The 17,032-nt window shown below is 44.8% G+C and overlaps 1 protein-coding gene across 1 annotated transcript; it reads left to right on the top strand.

Annotated features, from left to right (window-relative positions):
• Window positions 1-160: 160 nt before the first annotated feature.
• Window positions 161-8,619, top strand: NMD3 (NMD3 ribosome export adaptor; the record flags this gene model as incomplete). Its single annotated transcript, XM_008941236.1, has 14 exons — window positions 161-295; window positions 1,492-1,588; window positions 1,972-2,052; window positions 2,413-2,541; window positions 3,076-3,166; window positions 3,349-3,427; window positions 3,736-3,832; window positions 4,075-4,192; window positions 4,808-4,953; window positions 5,627-5,739; window positions 6,454-6,526; window positions 7,020-7,126; window positions 7,918-7,988; window positions 8,486-8,619. Coding segments are annotated over 14 exons (1,471 nt in total), but the record flags the coding sequence as incomplete, so codon positions are not given.
• Between the last annotated feature and the right edge of the window lie 8,413 nt (window positions 8,620-17,032).

Genomic DNA, 17,032 nt, shown 5'->3' with positions numbered 1-17,032 from the left:
GTGACGACCCCCTTGGGCCGTTATTTTCTTAAAACACACAAAGTATCTATTAAATCTAGTATATATCTATTAAAACCATACGCGTACCTTCGGTTGCCGCCTCTGAGGGCCGGGCTGCGCATGGTGCCTGACTTCTCTTCACTCCCTGCCTTCGTTCCAGTCTGTGCTGCCAGTGCGGCGTGCCCATCCCGCCCAACCCGGCCAACATGTGCGTGGGGTGCCTGCGGGCGCAGGTGGACATCACCGAGGGCATCCCCAAGCAGGGCACCCTACACTTCTGCAAGCAGTGTGAAAGGTGAGCAGCCAGGGCCCTGCCCGCCCCTCCCGAGGGCGAAGCTGGGCCCCTCGGCGCGGCCAGGGCTACTGGAGAGCTGCGCACCCGGGGACACGCTGCTATGCGTCTTTGCCTCATTGCTTTTAGGAGTTTTCAGCAAGTGCTTGTATTTATTTTCCTCTGGAAGTAGAAGGGTGGTGGTATGTAGGGTCTGCAAGATTTAAACGAGGGAGCTGATCATCCTTGAAGGAAAAAAAGTAACCGAATTGATAACGGTAGCAGTAAAAGTGAGAATGCACGTGAAATGCATGAATCTTAATGCTTAGGGAGGCAAAAGTTGTAGCTGCATAGTTGAGCACAGAATCATCTCGTTCAGCCCCCTATTCCAGCAGAGTCACCCCACAGCAGAGTGCCCAGGATCACATCCAGGTGGGTTTGGAATCTCTCCAGAGGAGACTCCACAGCCTCTCTGGGTGGCCTGCTCCAGGCTCTGCCACCCTCACAGCCAAGGCGTTTTTTCTCCTGTTCATACAAAACCTCTTGGGTTTTGGTTTGTGCCCATTGCCCCTTGTCCTGTTGCTGGGCACGACTGAAAAGAATCTTGCCCCACACCCTTTAAATCTTGATCAGCATTGATCAGATCCTTTCTCAGTCTTCTCGTCTCTAGGCTAAACAGTCCCAGGGCTCTCAGCCTTTCCTCGTCCCAGAGATGCTCCAGTGCCCTCAGCATCTTAATAGCCTCTGCTGGACTATCTCCAGTAGCTCCTTGTCTCTCTGGAACTGGGGAGCCCAGCACTGGACCCAATACTCCAGAGGTGGCCTCAGTAGGGCAGAGTAAAGGGGAAGGAGAACCTCCCTTGACCTGCTGGTCACACTTCATGCAGAGACTATTGGCCGCCTTGGCTACAAGAGCAGGTTGCTGGCTTATGGTGAACTTGTCCCCCAGCACTCCCAGGCCATTCTCTGCATAGCTGCTTCCCAACAGGTCATTCCTTATCTGTCCTGGTGCAGGGGGTTATTCCTTGATAGGTGCAGCATCGTACGCTTCCCCTTGTTGAGCTTCATAAGGTTCCTCTCTGCCTAAATCTCCAGCTTGTCCAGATCTTGCTGAAAAAATATATTAAAACTGAAAGCTTGGGAAATAACTGCTTGTCTTTTGAGTGATTGAATTTACTGGAGCAGCTTCAGTGTGCTGTAAAACACTTCCTGTGTCATAGGTATCTTCAGCCTCCAGGAACCTGGATTCAGTGTACCTTAGAATCAAGAGAGCTTCTTGCTTTGTGTCTTAAAAAAATCAAAGCTTCGCTGAGCAAGGTCAGTACTAATCCTGGGGGTATTTCACAGTATACCTACTGATGAATAACTCTTATGTTCAGAATCTTACCAGAGCAAATAAACTGAGATAGTGTTTGCTGGAAAAAAAGTTGCTTTGTTACCATGGTCATCAGCCTTTTAATTAAATTGCCTTATTGAGCTTCTGGCTATGGGGCTAAGACCTAAATTATGTTTTACTGCAGTAAATATATATGTATTGATGAGGTTTGGTGTAATGATAATGTGTGTTCTAGATGAATGTTACTCGTTTCCTCACGTGGTTGGGAACTGTGGACTCTGCCATAGGCTTGTGTGGTGTGGGAGTTAGAGCTGTGTGGGTTCCACACGTGCACTAAGCTGGGTTCCTGTTCTTCCCCCTGCAGGTCCGGCTGATCGACGCTGGCTTTATTTGGACTGAGCCCCATTCAAAGAGGCTGAAGCTGAAGCTGACTGTTCAGAAAGAGGTAACTGGAGTATAGAATTCTGTCTGTGGCTTCTGAGAAGCTTTCGTGGCCAACAGTATGATTTTATCTGTGGCTTTTTATTATTACATTTTAGATGAGTGGTTCTCTGACTTAACCTGGAAAGAGTATTGATTTCATCTTGCCTAAATTTTGGCATTCAAGTGCCATTCAACACAGTTTGAAGAAGTTTATCAACTGTTTCAGTAAAGCTGAGAAAGCACTACTGTTTGTGACTCAGATGGAGCTGTCTGCCTAGTCATAGTTTTAGTGTAGCACAGAAATTATTTCTAATGCTGTGGTGAACTTGCTTTCTGTCCTGACAGGGTTAATGGGAAACCTTTTTAAAATTCTGTTTTGCAGGTGATAAATGGAGCAGTTCTTCAGCAAGTATTTGTGGTGGAATACATCATTCAGTCGCAAATGTGTGAAGACTGTCACAGGATTGAAGCAAAGGATTTCTGGAAAGCTGTTGTGCAAGTCAGGCAGAAGGTAGAGCCAAACTGAGTTTCCATTTGTTCGTGGCACAACAACCAGGCAGACAAATGTTTGGCTGAATTTTTGATTTTCTACAAAAAGATGTACTCACACTTGCACACTGCCACAGTAATATGTTTTGTGTTCATGTTTGTTTTTTTTCTTACTGAGCTTAGTTTAGAAAAACTTTCCTTCTGTGGTCCAGTATTAATAGCATTTTTTTTTTTAAGTGATGACTGGCAGAAGGATATTGTGCAAATTACTAAATATCCTTCTGTATTTTAAAGCAATGCTAGAAACAGTGGCATGAATTGTTTATAAATATTTAAATCTTCTTTAAAGAAAATGGTATCTAGCAGCCAATGACACAACAATGAGAAGGAAAAGCTTTAAATAATGCGGTATAGATAGAACACATCTCTGAAATCTTTTTTGGTTGCTTGAAGTGGAGTTTGGACTGTTCCTTCTCTAGCTGATCTCTTTCTATAAATGTTTATTCTTGCACAGCTCCTAAATAACCTTGATCATTTCATCTTTGATTTGTTTTAGACTCTGCACAAGAAGACTTTCTACTATTTGGAGCAGCTGATTTTAAAACACAGGCTTCATCAGAATACACTTCGAATCAAAGAAATCCATGGTAAGTGAGGTAGGATTTTAGCCTTGACTCAGGATGGATGAGGCTGGTCTATACTGGAAGAGTGCTTGTGCTAGTAGCTGGGTACAGGTAAGCACTGAATTACATAGCCTGTGTGTTGTATTTCCAAAAAAAAAAAAAAGCACTTGAAACAGATATGTTCATCAAGCTTTCTTTTCTTTCAGATGGCCTCGATTTTTACTATTCTTCAAAGCAACAGGCCCAGAAGATGGTAGACTTTCTGCAGTGCACAGTTCCATCTAGGTACATCATTTACATTGATTGCCTTGGAATAGTTCCAAGCTTTTGGGAAATGTCTTTTACCCTTCCTTTTTAAAAAAATTGGAAAGTGGAAGTGTAAGGAACCTATATTTGAGTTAAAACAGATGAAATCCCTTCTACAGAAGTCCCGTTTTCCTCTTAACTGTTGTAAAGGTAACTCTTGTGCATTTTTCTATTGCCTGAATGTTTGTGTTTGCAGTACCTAGCTATCTACGCTTCCATTGCTGTACTCTGTGCTGATTATCTCAGTTTCTCTTGCCCAAAGAGAAACGTTTTTTTGTGTTTTACAGATCAAAATCATCCCAACGTCTGATCTCACATGATATTCATAGTAACGTCTACAATTACAAAAGCACTTTCTCTGTGGAAATAGTTCCGATATGCAAGGTAGCTTCTTCATTTCATCCTCAGGGTATTGTGTGAAAGTTGGAGTTTGGTTTTGGTGACAGAGATGTGATTTGTGTATTGGTGGGATGGGAAGGGCTCTGCTCCCCACGAAGCTCAGGAAGTGCAGGCAGCAGCTATTTAGAGCAAGTTATTGGGTGGAGAACTGAAAATAAAAAGTTTAAAAATCCATTTCAGATTTCTCTTGGACAAAAATGAAGGCAACATTTTCTGTTTGTGTGCAGGACAATGTTGTGTGTCTGTCACCAAAGCTGGCACAGAGTCTTGGTAACATGAGCCAGATCTGTGTGTGCGTTCGAGTGACGAGCACCATCCACCTCATCGACCCCAGCACTCTGCAGAGTAAGTTCCAGGTTCTCCTCTGTGCTGCGGCACCATCTGAGTTTTCTGCTGGCACTGTTGTTTTTTGTTGTCATTTTCATGAAGTCGTATTTTTGGACTTTAATGTGTCAAATTTACAATCACTGAGGTAGAAATTCACTAGCGAACTAAGACATAGTTTTCTTAAGCTTGCTTTCCATAGTGTCCTGGGCAAAATGTGCAGGGTCAGTGTTAAGTTCATGGGTGTTCTAGGCTTGGCACTTATAGGTATATTCTCTAATAGATGACAATGAGTTTTTTTGCTGAGTTATGATTCCAGCTGCTTCAGTACCAGAAGCACTGCGCTTTGCTTGGCATTGGCTGTTAAAACTGCCAGCGAAGTGCCTCTGATGAGGCCACGACCAGGAGGATGGTTCTTGTGAAGATAAAGGGCTGTGCTTCAGACACAGGATACGTGATCTGGCTGTCACTGAGATTACAGTATCAGTCATGTCCCTAAATACTTGTGTTTCAATAGCAAACTTGAACCAAATGTGTTTGGTAGTTGCCTTCATTTTGGCTGCTTCCTTTTCCTTTTAATTTCTTGGCAAGAAGCTCTCTCCCTTTTGACAGCTTGTGCTGGTCTCTTTTTCCCAGTTGCTGAAATTGATGGCAATACCTACTGGCGGCACCCGTTCAACAGCTTGTTCCACCCCAAACAACTAGAGGAGTTTATCATTTTGGATATCAATAGGGTTCAGGAAAAGAGAAAAGGGGCAGGGGCAGGGGCAAGATCAAACAAGGTAAGAGTTCCTCCCCGTTTGATTCAGTGTTCTGGGCCTCCCTCTCCCCTCCCTCCCCTCCTCAGCTGCATGGCTGGGTTGAATCTTTCCACCTCATGAAGGATGATGGAAGCTTTTCTGTGTCTTGGCACTGACAAAAACACGTCTCAGGAAGGTGAGGACAGTGGTCTGGAAATGGCCCAGGTGCTGCGTGAATTCCACCTTCAGAGATTATTTTCTGCTGAAGAGTGCAGGCTGCACTTGTTACTGTCATTGTGGAAGTTATTTTATATTCACTTTGCAGTTCTTCAATTAAATTGGTTTGGTTGAAGTATAGAAGCGTTTCTTTTTAATCAGAATTAATGCATCAGTACTAAACGTTTTATTTCTCAGTCAAAAGTTGTATGTGGTTGAAAGTTATGAAGCAAAAAAAAACCAAAACACAACAAAAAATCTGTCTCATTATAGAAACAGCTTTCATGGAATTCTTGTGAAAAAATAGTTGCATGTCCATTTCCTTCCTTCTGTAAAGGTGAGAAATGAGGAGCAGCAAGGGATACTTTGCACACTTGATGTAGGACACAAGTTAGTGATGAGTGTGATTCCAAGCAGTAACACAGCATGCTAGTGCTGGAGTAGCCCAGCAGGTGAAGCTGCTGTGCTCACAGGAGTGTTTCCTTCCCTGTTCCTCAAGCACACACTGGCTGAAGCCTGGGTACAGAAGACTTCGGAGCTGGACACGGATCATCAGTATTTCTGCTCTACTCACTTGGGGCACATCCTGAATCCTGGCGACCTTGTCTTGGGGTCTGTTCTGTTTCTTGTTTTTTCTTAAGTGACTAAAATAGACGCTCAGTGACTGAATTCTCTGGATTGTCCACAGGCTTATGTTTTATCAAGGAAGCTTTGAACTGTTCTGATTTCTAAGTGAGATCAGTGAAAGGGATAGAATGGTTCATCTTGCCCATGAAGAGGTGGTCCTAATACAGGAAGTCTTTTTTTCTAGGAAAAGTCTTGTGTTGGTAGTAAGAGAGACGAAGTGTTGACTCTGGAGTGCAGACAGAAATAACAGTTCAGACACAAATGAGTGGGAGGGATTTTTTAAGTATCAGGCAAGATCTTTTTGTTTGAGAGCAAGCATCGGACACTGCACCGACAAATGTGACATTTGTGTAAGATTGGGCCAGTTAGGTGATTCTCAAACAGGCTTAAACATGAATTTCACTAAAGCTGTCGTGGGCCCAGTGGCAACCTGGGGGAGCTTGTGGTTTGGGTTCAAGAGGCTCAGAGTGCTGCTGGATGGGATCTGGGAACAGCAGCCTCTGAGGGTTGGTCGTAGTTAAGACAGCTGCCTGTCGATGGGGATTTTGGCTTTGCTATGTAGTTCATTTGGAAACATTCATCTGTCTTAGGAGCTGTGACTTACACAGTGCTGTTCTTAAATCCAAGCATGCGATACGTTGAGTGCAGTTCCGTAGCTCTACATAAAAAGGGAGGATAAAATACCTGTTTTCATTTTAGATTCGACTTGGCAAACTGCAACCTAAATGATGAATATGCCAATAAGATGAACCCACACAATATTCCTGATGTGGTAAGACTGTTTTCCTCCTCTGTACAGAGTTCTCTGTGTTGCCAGGGCTGCCAGGGAAGCTGATTTTGTCATGAATACTCAGTAATTCCACAGTCTCTAAAGGAAGAGGGGATGTTAATGTTTAAATTGCAATTTAATTTTGAGGTTATTTTGTCACTACTTAAATTTTTGAGTGGATGTTACATAAATAGATGAACTTATGTTACTTTTGTTTGGGTTTTTTTTTTCAAATTGCCATGTGCTGTGTGGTGAAAACTGTTACAACTCCAGTGTGTACATGTGATCTCAGGATATAATCCAAAGTGTGTGGAAACTCTTGAGTTGACAAGGCTGTAAATTCCATATAAAATTCTGAGTGCCAGACTGACTCTGCCACTTGTTCAGCTGATTTAAGAGTCGCCCAAGTCTAGGCTTGGGTTTTGTTTTGGATTTGGAGTGTCTTTGGTAGTATTGAAGGTGTCTGCATGTCAGTACATGCTGCCTTTCCCTGCAGGTGTTAATAAAGAAGAGCTATGACCGTACCAAGCGCCAGCGTCGCAGGAACTGGAGGCTGAAAGAGCTGGAAAGGGACAAAGAAGGGATGGAGTCAGATGATGAAAGGTGCAGCATCTGCCATGGAGCTCCCCAGTCCCTGCTCCCTGGGCCAGGCTTGGAAACACCATTCCCCAGTGGCTGCTGAGGGTGAACCCAGTACACAGCCTTTGCTGCTGGTGCCCTTTGGGCATGATGGTGGCTTGTAGGACAGGCTGAGAGCTCTCTTCTTACCACAGAGTCTCTCCAGTTTCCCCTTCCCGACTGCAGGAAGTGCTTTAAGCACACACACCTTCCTTAGGCTTATCCTGGCTGCACTGCAAAGTTCTCAGGGATACTGAGGACAACGGTCTGGGGTTTGTGGAAACAAACTAAAACCTGAAATTTTACAATGCTGCAGGTTTTTCAGGTTTACTGTTGCAAAATACAAAAACTATTTGTGATGTTTTTTTTCCAAAAGAGCTTAAATTGTGGGATGAGTAATATCAGAGGTGCTGTGTCCATAGCATACAGCTGGTGTCTGTCTGGCTCAAGGGACACTACTGTGACAGCGTGCTTGTCACTGGTTTCTTCAGTGATAAACCTGGTGCAGCAACAGCAGGTTCTAAATTATGTTCAACTGAGTAGGAAAAAAACAGAGGCAATTTGAGTTAAATGAGAACAGGCAAATTAAATTATTTAGACATTAATAGGTGATAACAATAAATCAGGAATGAGTTGGAAATGTAAGAATGCTGTCAGGAGGCACAGCTGAAGGGCTGTACTGTAGCCCTTCCTCGGGGCTTTGTTTCTTTTATTTTGGTTTATAACTTTGCATAAATCCAAAGGAAAAGTGAGTAAATGGGTTGTGTCTTTTACAGACAATACCAGGATTTCCTGGAAGATCTGGAGGAGGATGAAGCCATAAGGAAGAATGTCAACATTTACCGAAGTATGGCCTTTCTATCCATTTACTCACATGTACCTAGAGCATGAGTATTTCTGAGAAAATGTGTTTACTGAAGTTCTGTTTTTGGATTCTCTGAATGCCTAGAGAAATACCAAACTGGGGGCTGGACTAGGTGACCTTGAAAGGTCCCTTCCAACCCAAACTATTCTGTGAAATGCTGTGATGTCACAGCATCGAGTGCTCGAGGGATGTCACATGCACTGAACGGATGTTGAGGGGTTTTGCTTGCTTGCCTTTAGCATGAGAAAGGGTATTTTCCCCCACACCCAAACCCTTTGCTGGGTGAAGGATTTGGTACATAATTCAGCATCTTCTATGAGGATAATTGCCATGGAATTATTGTGTTTTAGAAGGGATCTGTTTGGGTTTTGGTTTGTGATTTGGAATATGGGCTTTTTTTTCCACCTTCCTTCTTTGTCATTGTTTGGAGCGTTTGTTCTCTTTGCTTAGCTGTTGTTTCTTTTCTGTTGCTTTTTTAGATGCAGATGTTCCAGTGGAGAGCGACACAGATGATGAAGGTCTCCCACGAATCAGTCTGGCTGAAATGCTGGAGGATCTCCATATTTCCCAGGATGCCACTGGCGGGGAGGGAGCAAATATGATGACAGAATAAGAATAGTGCATTAGCCAGTGCAATAAATATTCCCTTTGCAAGAAAAATCTATCAAAGAACATAAGTAAACATTGCAAACCGATGACACAGACAAGATAAGTAATGTGGTAACTACTACTATACTCTTAAGTAATGGTCCTAATTTTATATATAGTCTTATAGAGAATCAGCAATTGTAGTTCAATTTCTGGTGCAAGCACTGCAGTGTAAGCTCCACCAGTCCCTCCCATGCCCTAGTGCTGTCTCCATGCAGGTCCTCCAGCATAAAGCCCAGCTGACTAACTTCAGGGTTCCCCACTGGGAGTTGTCTTTGTCTTGGGCTGGGGCAGCTGATAAGGAGACAGCTCATAAGGAAGGATGTCGAGAGGGAGAGATTTGGTCCTGGTTTGTTACATTTGTACGTAGAGCACCTACCGTTTACTACTTTCATTTCATGTGGGAAAGATTTTTCCAGTCTTCATGTTTCTGGCACAGTGGTTTGAGGCCTTTTATAGTATTTCTAGATTATTCCGTATAATGATATTATGGGGAAGCTTGAGAATGGACCTTCTGGTCCTTTATTAGGGGAACTCCAAATACACCTGTTTACACGAAAAACCCTCCCCTGTAGGTTGATTAAAGATGCAGCCCTTGATCAGAAAGATTGCAAACTTCTGTTGAGTATGACAGATATGGTATTGTGCTATGTCCTCTGCCTGTATCGGGGGATAAAAAGCAATATGCATAATGTCTAAATAATACACCATATATGAACTATTAAAAACTATTTGGATATTTTTGGTCCCTCATTTTTCAGTTAACTTTCAAATTTCTGTCTGCTGCAAGCCCAGAAAGGACCTAAGTTGTTTAGGAGGACATAACGTACTTGGATTCATCTGGTTGTAATTCATTTTACCACACAAAGGTGATTCAACAGAAATTTTATGAAGAGTTTACATGCATAGACTTGTGATTTAACTCTGTAGAAACTGGGAAGTGTAGCATAGTGAGAGTGGGTTTGCCACTGCATGCTTTTTTAATTCAGGAAAATGTGTTCAAAATAAATGGCTTATGTAAAAGAGGGAAATAATAATAGCATCAAGTTGAAAAAAACTGATCTAACAGGGTATTAATGATCCCTCTAGCGAGGGTCTTTGTGGCTCAAAAAAGAAAACCTGATGGTATCACAGCCTGGGAGAGAAGGACCCAGGGCTGCACTCTGTCCCCTTGCAGTGTCTGCTGAGGAGGCGGTGGGAGCACCTCCCTGTCTCACCATGCTGCACAGCTTCTCCAGGCCTCAGGAAAGCTACACAACAGTCACAGAGATCACGGTGCTCAGCCTGCTCCAGGTGAGAGACTTTCTGCCTTATTCTCTAGTGTTCTGGCAACGTTTCCACTCCTGCTGCATGTCACACTTCCCACTGAGCCCAGGCAACGTGCCACGGGAGAAAGAGGGATTCCTGATTGTAAAAGGCAGAGCTGGGATTACTTATCAGTTACTCACACTTTGGGCTTCTATTCTGTCTCACAATCTTGTAATCATCCATTTGTAAAGGCGGGAGAATGGAAATTTGGGAAGGCAGTTCTGATGCTAATGGCTGTCAGCAGATGTTGGCAGCTCTTGGGGCCACCCTCTGTGGTGGATTTGTGTCACACTAAGCTCTTTTGCTTCCATCCCTGGGAGCCTTGTATTTTTTTACTATGTAGAACAGGAGTTAAGAAAAATCCATGAAGCTGCTGAGAACTAAAGGTGGAATTTATCTTATGACAGTAATTTAGTTCAGTATAGGGAAAACATAGAACCATGCTTAAAAAATTGGGCTGCCCAGGCACTACTTCCTCTGTTATTTTTTATAGAAAAGAAAGAGACTTGTATATTGATGAAGAAAAGCTTAAGGATGATAATTTCACCTTTGACTGCTTTAAAAATCTATTGGTAGGTTCTCTTCTGTAACTACAGAGGTGCCCGAATATGGCTGAGGTAGAAATTGGACCTTCCTAGGAACTGCCAAACTCACTTCGATGCTGCACGTCCTGGTGAGAGGCACTTTGTCCAGGAAGTGGCCACAGTGGTAGGCACTTGCCCGTATTTCTCTAAGAGTTGCCACAGAACAATTGAGCTGTGCCTGCGATTGCTGTGATAGTCCAGCTGGTGTCACTGTTCCTTCACCTCCCGGCCCCACAAGCAGTTGCCTACTCTGAGGAAAAGGTGGCTGTAAATGCTGAAAAATGTTTTCACACCGATGTAGTTCCTCAGATTTTCATTTAAGTTGAAAATAAACGTAACACCAACCTAAGCAGGAACAAGACAAAAACTGATCTTTATCTTAAAGGATTTACTCCCAGCGACCTGCTGCTCCTGCGGCAGATTTGCCTCCACTTACACCGTGCCAAAGCTGGTTATTTTAGCTGTCTTCTCCCAGAACAGTTAAATATAGGAGTGAGACTCGTGTTGGGTTTCAGAGAGGTTTTGGCAATGTCTTCTAGAGCTCGTTCTAGAACACAATCATGTAGCAAAGGATTTGAACTGCCTTCAGAATTTACTGGTGTTTTCTGTACTTCCCCTTCATCATAAGCTTGGGATGGGAACCTGGTTAAGACACATAAGAAGCAGGAGATGAAGTTTAAAATGTGTCAGGATCTCAGTTCCATGATAAAAAACACCATAATTATAAAAGGAAAAGTGCCTTCAGGTGATTGGAATATTCAGCTTTATAAAATGAAACAATTGGACACAAATCCACAACTAACGCACCTTTTCATATCGGCAAAGAAAATGTTTAAGACATGTCAAGGACTGAAAAGACTCAAAAGACTATTTTAAAATAATCCCTGCTCAGTGACAAGTGTTGTGAGATAGAAGAGAACAGCTCTCTCTTGGGTGTTCATAGCTACTCCAGGTTTCCTCCAAGTGTGGTTTGACTTTTTACCATCGCTTCTTGTAATATAGAGGTAAAGTTTCTGTAGTTGTCACTGACACGTACTGTACAGCGAGGAACTTCAGCGCTGTATGACGGACTCAAACAACAACTTTCTAATATCTGGTTTATAATATAATGTAAAAATAATCAAAAGTCAAGTGTTAACGGCCTTTAATGCCTCACTTAATTCTGCAGAGCAATCAGCCATGCTGTTTTGCCAATGACCAGGCCCAACAAAAATGATAGCACCAGCAGGAAGATGAACCAATACACAGACGTATTGTAGACAAGAAGGACATTCCATGAATGATCACTGGGGGGTACAAACAGATCAATCAGCTGGTACATAATTGACACTACCCCCAACGATCTCACAAGGGACATAACTCAGCCCACAACAGGTGGTACAAACAGAGACCCGAGGTTGCCCACAGTTGGCATGGGAAACAGCCAGACCAGCAAGCTGAACACATAAGAGAAAGGTGCCCACATAGTGACTCTCAACCCGATCAGCCCGCGTTCGCAAAGGTCTAAACAGACTGGGGCCCAGCTCCAGGGAGAGTTGGGAGGTTTTTCCTGAACCAGGAAGCTCTGTGCAGTGCACTCCACAGACAGACGCTCCTGACTCCCTGCAAGTGGTCCCAGCTTTTATCCCCAAGCAGACACCTGACCTTTGTTCACTCAGTGCGGGACCCCTGGGTCGCATGTCCCTTATGGCTCTCCCTGCAGGGCCGGCTGCACCCTGGGGGGAAGCTATAAGGCAAACTCACCACCTCTTTATGAAGGGCTGTGGGAATCACCCATATGTCAACCTTAATTCGGGGCTCGGGGTTCAGACCCCAGCATTTCACATGCCTAGATGCGGAAGTGAAGACAGCCCTGGGTATCTTCAGATGAGCCTTCCAAATGGAAGAGTTTGTTATTTGAGCTTAACCAGCTTTTGCAAAAATAGAGATGTGTATTTTGGAAAAATAGAGTTGTGTACTTCTCAAGTGTCTTTTTATTTGCTGGGTGACACTCTGTAGCCTCCCTGTGCACCAAAGGGAATTCATGGCCTCTGGTGGGATGAACTGGAGGCAAACCCTGGCCCAGCTGCTGCCCTTGGAGCAGGGAGGCACCAGGGGCAACAAGGTACCTGGAATAATTCCCTGGGAAACTTTAGAAGCCCCAGCGCCTCTAGTTTTAGACAGCAGATAAATAGTGGAAAAGCTGCATTATGAGATTATTGACCACGTATTAATTATCTAAATGAAATGGGGGCAATATTCTTAAAAGCATTTCGTGTAGCCTTCAGACAAGAACAGGAATAATCCCATTATACATCAAGTGCTAACTCTTGTCTTTGGAGAAACATTCTTTTGGAATACTGTGTTATTCCTTAACGGGGTTTTTCTTTTACATGCAGCACAAATGAAAACCTGTGTAAGAAGGGAGAGCATTTTAGAGCCTCAGCTGTGAGGTCCATGAGGATGCCTCTCAGTGCCCTCAGCTGTCCCATTCCAGTTCCTTGGACAGATCGGGGGCAAGGCGAGGGAGAAGCTGCAGGTGCTGCAGTGAGGAACAGAGGCAAAGCCCTGGCCTCCTCAGGGAGGAAAGCACCAACACATTCAAATTCCTGCCTTTGTGTCTCCGAGAAATACCTAGAAAAATTCCTGTGTACATACTATTCGATATGGTATTTACACTGTAAACTGGGAATGTCTCTCATACAGGAGGAAGTAATTTCCTAGGACAGTGAAGACTGATATAACTAAGCTGTTGCATCGAGTAGTTTCAGCTGAGCAGTAAAGTCAGGCAGAAAGTTTCAGCCAAGCAGGACTGAGTAATTTAAGGCCAACTTTGTAAGAGGAAACAGATCTGCTGTAACCTTAACATTGTTCTAAAGGAATGCATGCGAGATGAAAAGGAGTGTTCTGTGGGATGCAGAGGCTGTGAAGTGCTGACAGGCTCATCTTAGAAGCAGGATTTTCAAGTCAGATAATGAACAGCCAAGATAAGAACTCAGGATATAAACAACAGCACAGGCAAAACACATACATCGTAGAAGCAAAGCGATAAAAGTAACAACAAGGAGCATGAACTTATCTTAGGTGTCTAAAATCTCTTACAAGTCATCAGTAGCAGTGGTTGTAAAGTTCCATATGAACAAAATCATCCTCTTCATTTACCTTTAGGAAGCTTATTTGGATTGATGAAGTCCTTTATATTTTATATCAATTAGAGTTTAATGAGAGATAAGCTGTGAAAGTCCTACAGTAATAAACCTTCATAATGGGACGCTGTGAACCTGCCATTATCCAGCGGCAGGGATCAAGTGGCTCGTCGTGAACAGCCCGAGCAGTTTTATTTTAGCATGTTTATTATTTTGTTCTTTAGTTTCAACTCCTTCTGAACCAGCATTGGTATGCTGGGCAATTTAAAGGTGAGATTCCTTTTAGAAAGCCAGTGACAGAGCAATCTGAACGGGGCTCTACGTCGCCCTCGCTTCCCTTCTTCAATGTATAGCACATATATAGTGACTTACGTAGTACGTATGTAGTGACAGAAACTGCCCCTGGGACGTGGGCCGGGAGGCCAGATCCATTCACAAAGGTGGGGAGTGGAAATGAGGGTAGAGAAGCAGATCAGTTATATGGCAGAAATGAACTCATCACATTAAGGCTGCATGCCAAAGTCCATGTTCACAAATCCTGAAACGAATTCCTTCGCTGACCTGAAATCAGGAAGCAGCACGTGCTGTGGGCACAAGGGGTCAGCAGGCCCAGGGGAGAGCAGGAGGCACCTCTGACTCGTTCATCAGCTGGGTAGCAAAGCCCTGCAAACAGCACCCAGCCGTCCCTTCTCCCGAGGGCACGCACCCAGAAGCTGAGCCCACGCGGAGGGCGGAGGAGGGGCATGTGGCACTGGAGGACGGAGCCCCGAGGGATGGGTACCCTGGGTGAGCAAGCATGTCTTCTGACACGGCTGAGGAGGATAACCAGCCACCCCGGCGTGCGCCAGGAGCCTCCCACTCAGGAGATCGCGTGTGCCTGTCTGTGCAAAACCTGTCTGCGGGAGGCTACATGAGACAGCTCATCCAAACAACTTTGGTTGGTCTTGGTTGTACAAGGAACATGGGTGAAATGGGTACCAGAGGTAGCAAGAAGTGTCAGGGAACTGACCTGGCACAGGAGTCCTCAGAGGGGGGCATGCAGGCAGGAATTGAAGGGGACGTTCCATTTCCTATGCTGCTTGAAACGCTTTCTGGTTCAGCCACCTGATAGCAAATCTTGGCTTGCAACACCTCTCACCGGGTTTAAAAACAAATGCTCAGTGCAGACTGCACAGACGAGTACAAAGTCTGTTGGCTGAAAAACTCAACTGTGTTGGAGCCCAAAGGCTAGTTTCAGTAGCTTTTATTCCTTTGTTCTTACACAGCTGGGATAAAGCTGTCGAGGGCACAGGTAGTTTGACAGATGCCAAGTGGTACCTGAGCCTGACCTGGATGAATTTACCTCACCAGCTGAACGTGCACAGGCCTGACAGGAGCAAATCTGGAGCCATAGCCTTATTCTGTCAGCTTGGCACCTTGGGCTCCTGGTCAGAGTGCACCTTCTAGTAAGGAACCTGCCCACGCAGGTTAGGGTTTCAAAACCAAAATTACAAGGTGGAGTTTGCATGCGGTACTTTAAATTCCCTTCTGGAGATGAAACCCTGTGACAGGCAGGGAAAAGATTGTGATGAGTAAAAGCAAACAAGAAGTTGGGTTTTTTCTCAACTGCCCCTTAGCCCTTTGATTCCTTTTTTGCTCTTGGGGGGTCTCCTGGCCCCATGCAGTTCACACGGCTGGGCTGGATCTGAGCCAGGCAGCACCACTGGCACCAGCCTGTGGCCATGTCACAGGTTAGGGTCAGGGCTGCCCCCAGCCCCATAACAAACATTATCTGTTAACCCCTCGCCCCTCCCAAAGGGAAGGACAAAGGGAATAAGAAAGAGAGACTTGGGGATTGGAAAAGAAAACAGCTTTAATGAAAATACTAACAATAAAATGGAATTATACGAGTCTATACAAAACCAATATTGAACCAAAACCACCACCCCCCTCCTTCCTCGATAGCAATACGTCACCATCAGCACTGCTGCTGTGGAGCAGCTGAGAACTGGATTCCAGAATTGGATTCAGGAACACACAGGTTGGGATTGAAGGCAGATTGGTCAGAGTTCTCCTTGGATGCTGGCCACTGAAGGAGAAAAATCAGACCCTCATGGTCGCTCAGCTTTATGCTGAATGTGCTGTACATGGGATGGAAAACCCCACTGGTCAGTTTGAAGTCACCTGTCCTGGCACCTCCCCACAGGTGCCACCTCTCTCTCCCTGCACTTGGATCACTCTAAACACGGCATTACCACTGCTAGAACCAAACACTGCGACAATCTGCGGTTAGAAGAGACTTGGTGAAAAATGAAGTCACTGAACAGAATCAGCTCCGTTCTACCCCAAACCAGGACAGGCGGCTGCTGCAGCGGAAGCACCAAGCCCTGCAGGCAGCCACAACAAAGACCCGGTGGGACGGGGCAGGGTGGCGACAGACCAAACCAGGGCCAGGGTCAGAGCTCTGGCTCCTGCAGCCTGCCGTCGGGTCCCTTAACATCGACCCGTACCCGGGCGCGTGTGTCTCCTCCTGTAAGGCTGCACAAGCAGAGCTCTGGTGGCTGCTGGCCACTGGGACACGAGGCAGTACGTGCACGGCTCTGCGCCACCTATAATGCAAAATACTGTCTTTATTTACATGGTAGGCTGACTGTTGTGAAACAAATTATGGTCTTCATGTAATAGCCTAAGAACTGACAGAACTGCGTTTCCCTCTTCCGTTCCTGAACGTCAGTAAATGCAGGATCCACACTGAGCATGGAAGCTGCTCGGAACAAGTGTAAGCTAGTCACTACTTTAGCCATGAGATTACTTTAATAACATACACAGTTGGTTTCTAATCTGAAAGCATTAAGATATTTTTTTTTTACAGCCTTAGGGGTTGCTTGGGTGCTCTCAGAAGAGTTGTACATTTAAATGCAGCTGCCCTCATCTTCCCGAATAAATGATTTATTTTCACATCCTATCTTATTTTCCCCTAATGATGATTTCAGAATTAATTGAGCGTCAAGTTGAAATGACAAATAACATTATTAATGTCATCAGGTTGTTTTATCATCATCTATGACTAAATCTCATAAGTTACCTGCCCCTGGACTCGGCACTGGGGAGGCCACAGCTTTAGCACTTGGGTCAGTTTTGGGCAGCACAGGATAAGAAGGACACTGAGGGGCTAGGGAGCAGGTCCAGAGAAGGGAAACGAAGGTGGTGAGGGGTCTGGAGAACTTGTCTGATGAGCAGCTGAGGGACCTGGGGTTAGTCTGAAGAAGAGGAGGCTGAGGGGAGACCTTATAGCTCTCTACAGCTCCCTGAAAGGAGCCTGGAGTGAGGTGGGGTTGGTCTCTTCTCCCAAGTAACCAGTGATAGGACGAGAGGAAATGGG

The sequence above is a fragment of the Merops nubicus genome, unplaced genomic scaffold, assembly GCF_000691845.1.
Source record: "Merops nubicus isolate BGI_N331 unplaced genomic scaffold, ASM69184v1 scaffold10940, whole genome shotgun sequence".
NCBI classification, from domain to species: domain Eukaryota; kingdom Metazoa; phylum Chordata; class Aves; order Coraciiformes; family Meropidae; genus Merops; species Merops nubicus.
The sequence above is the reverse complement of the archived record's forward strand: the minus strand, read 5'-3'. Positions and strand labels throughout refer to the sequence as shown.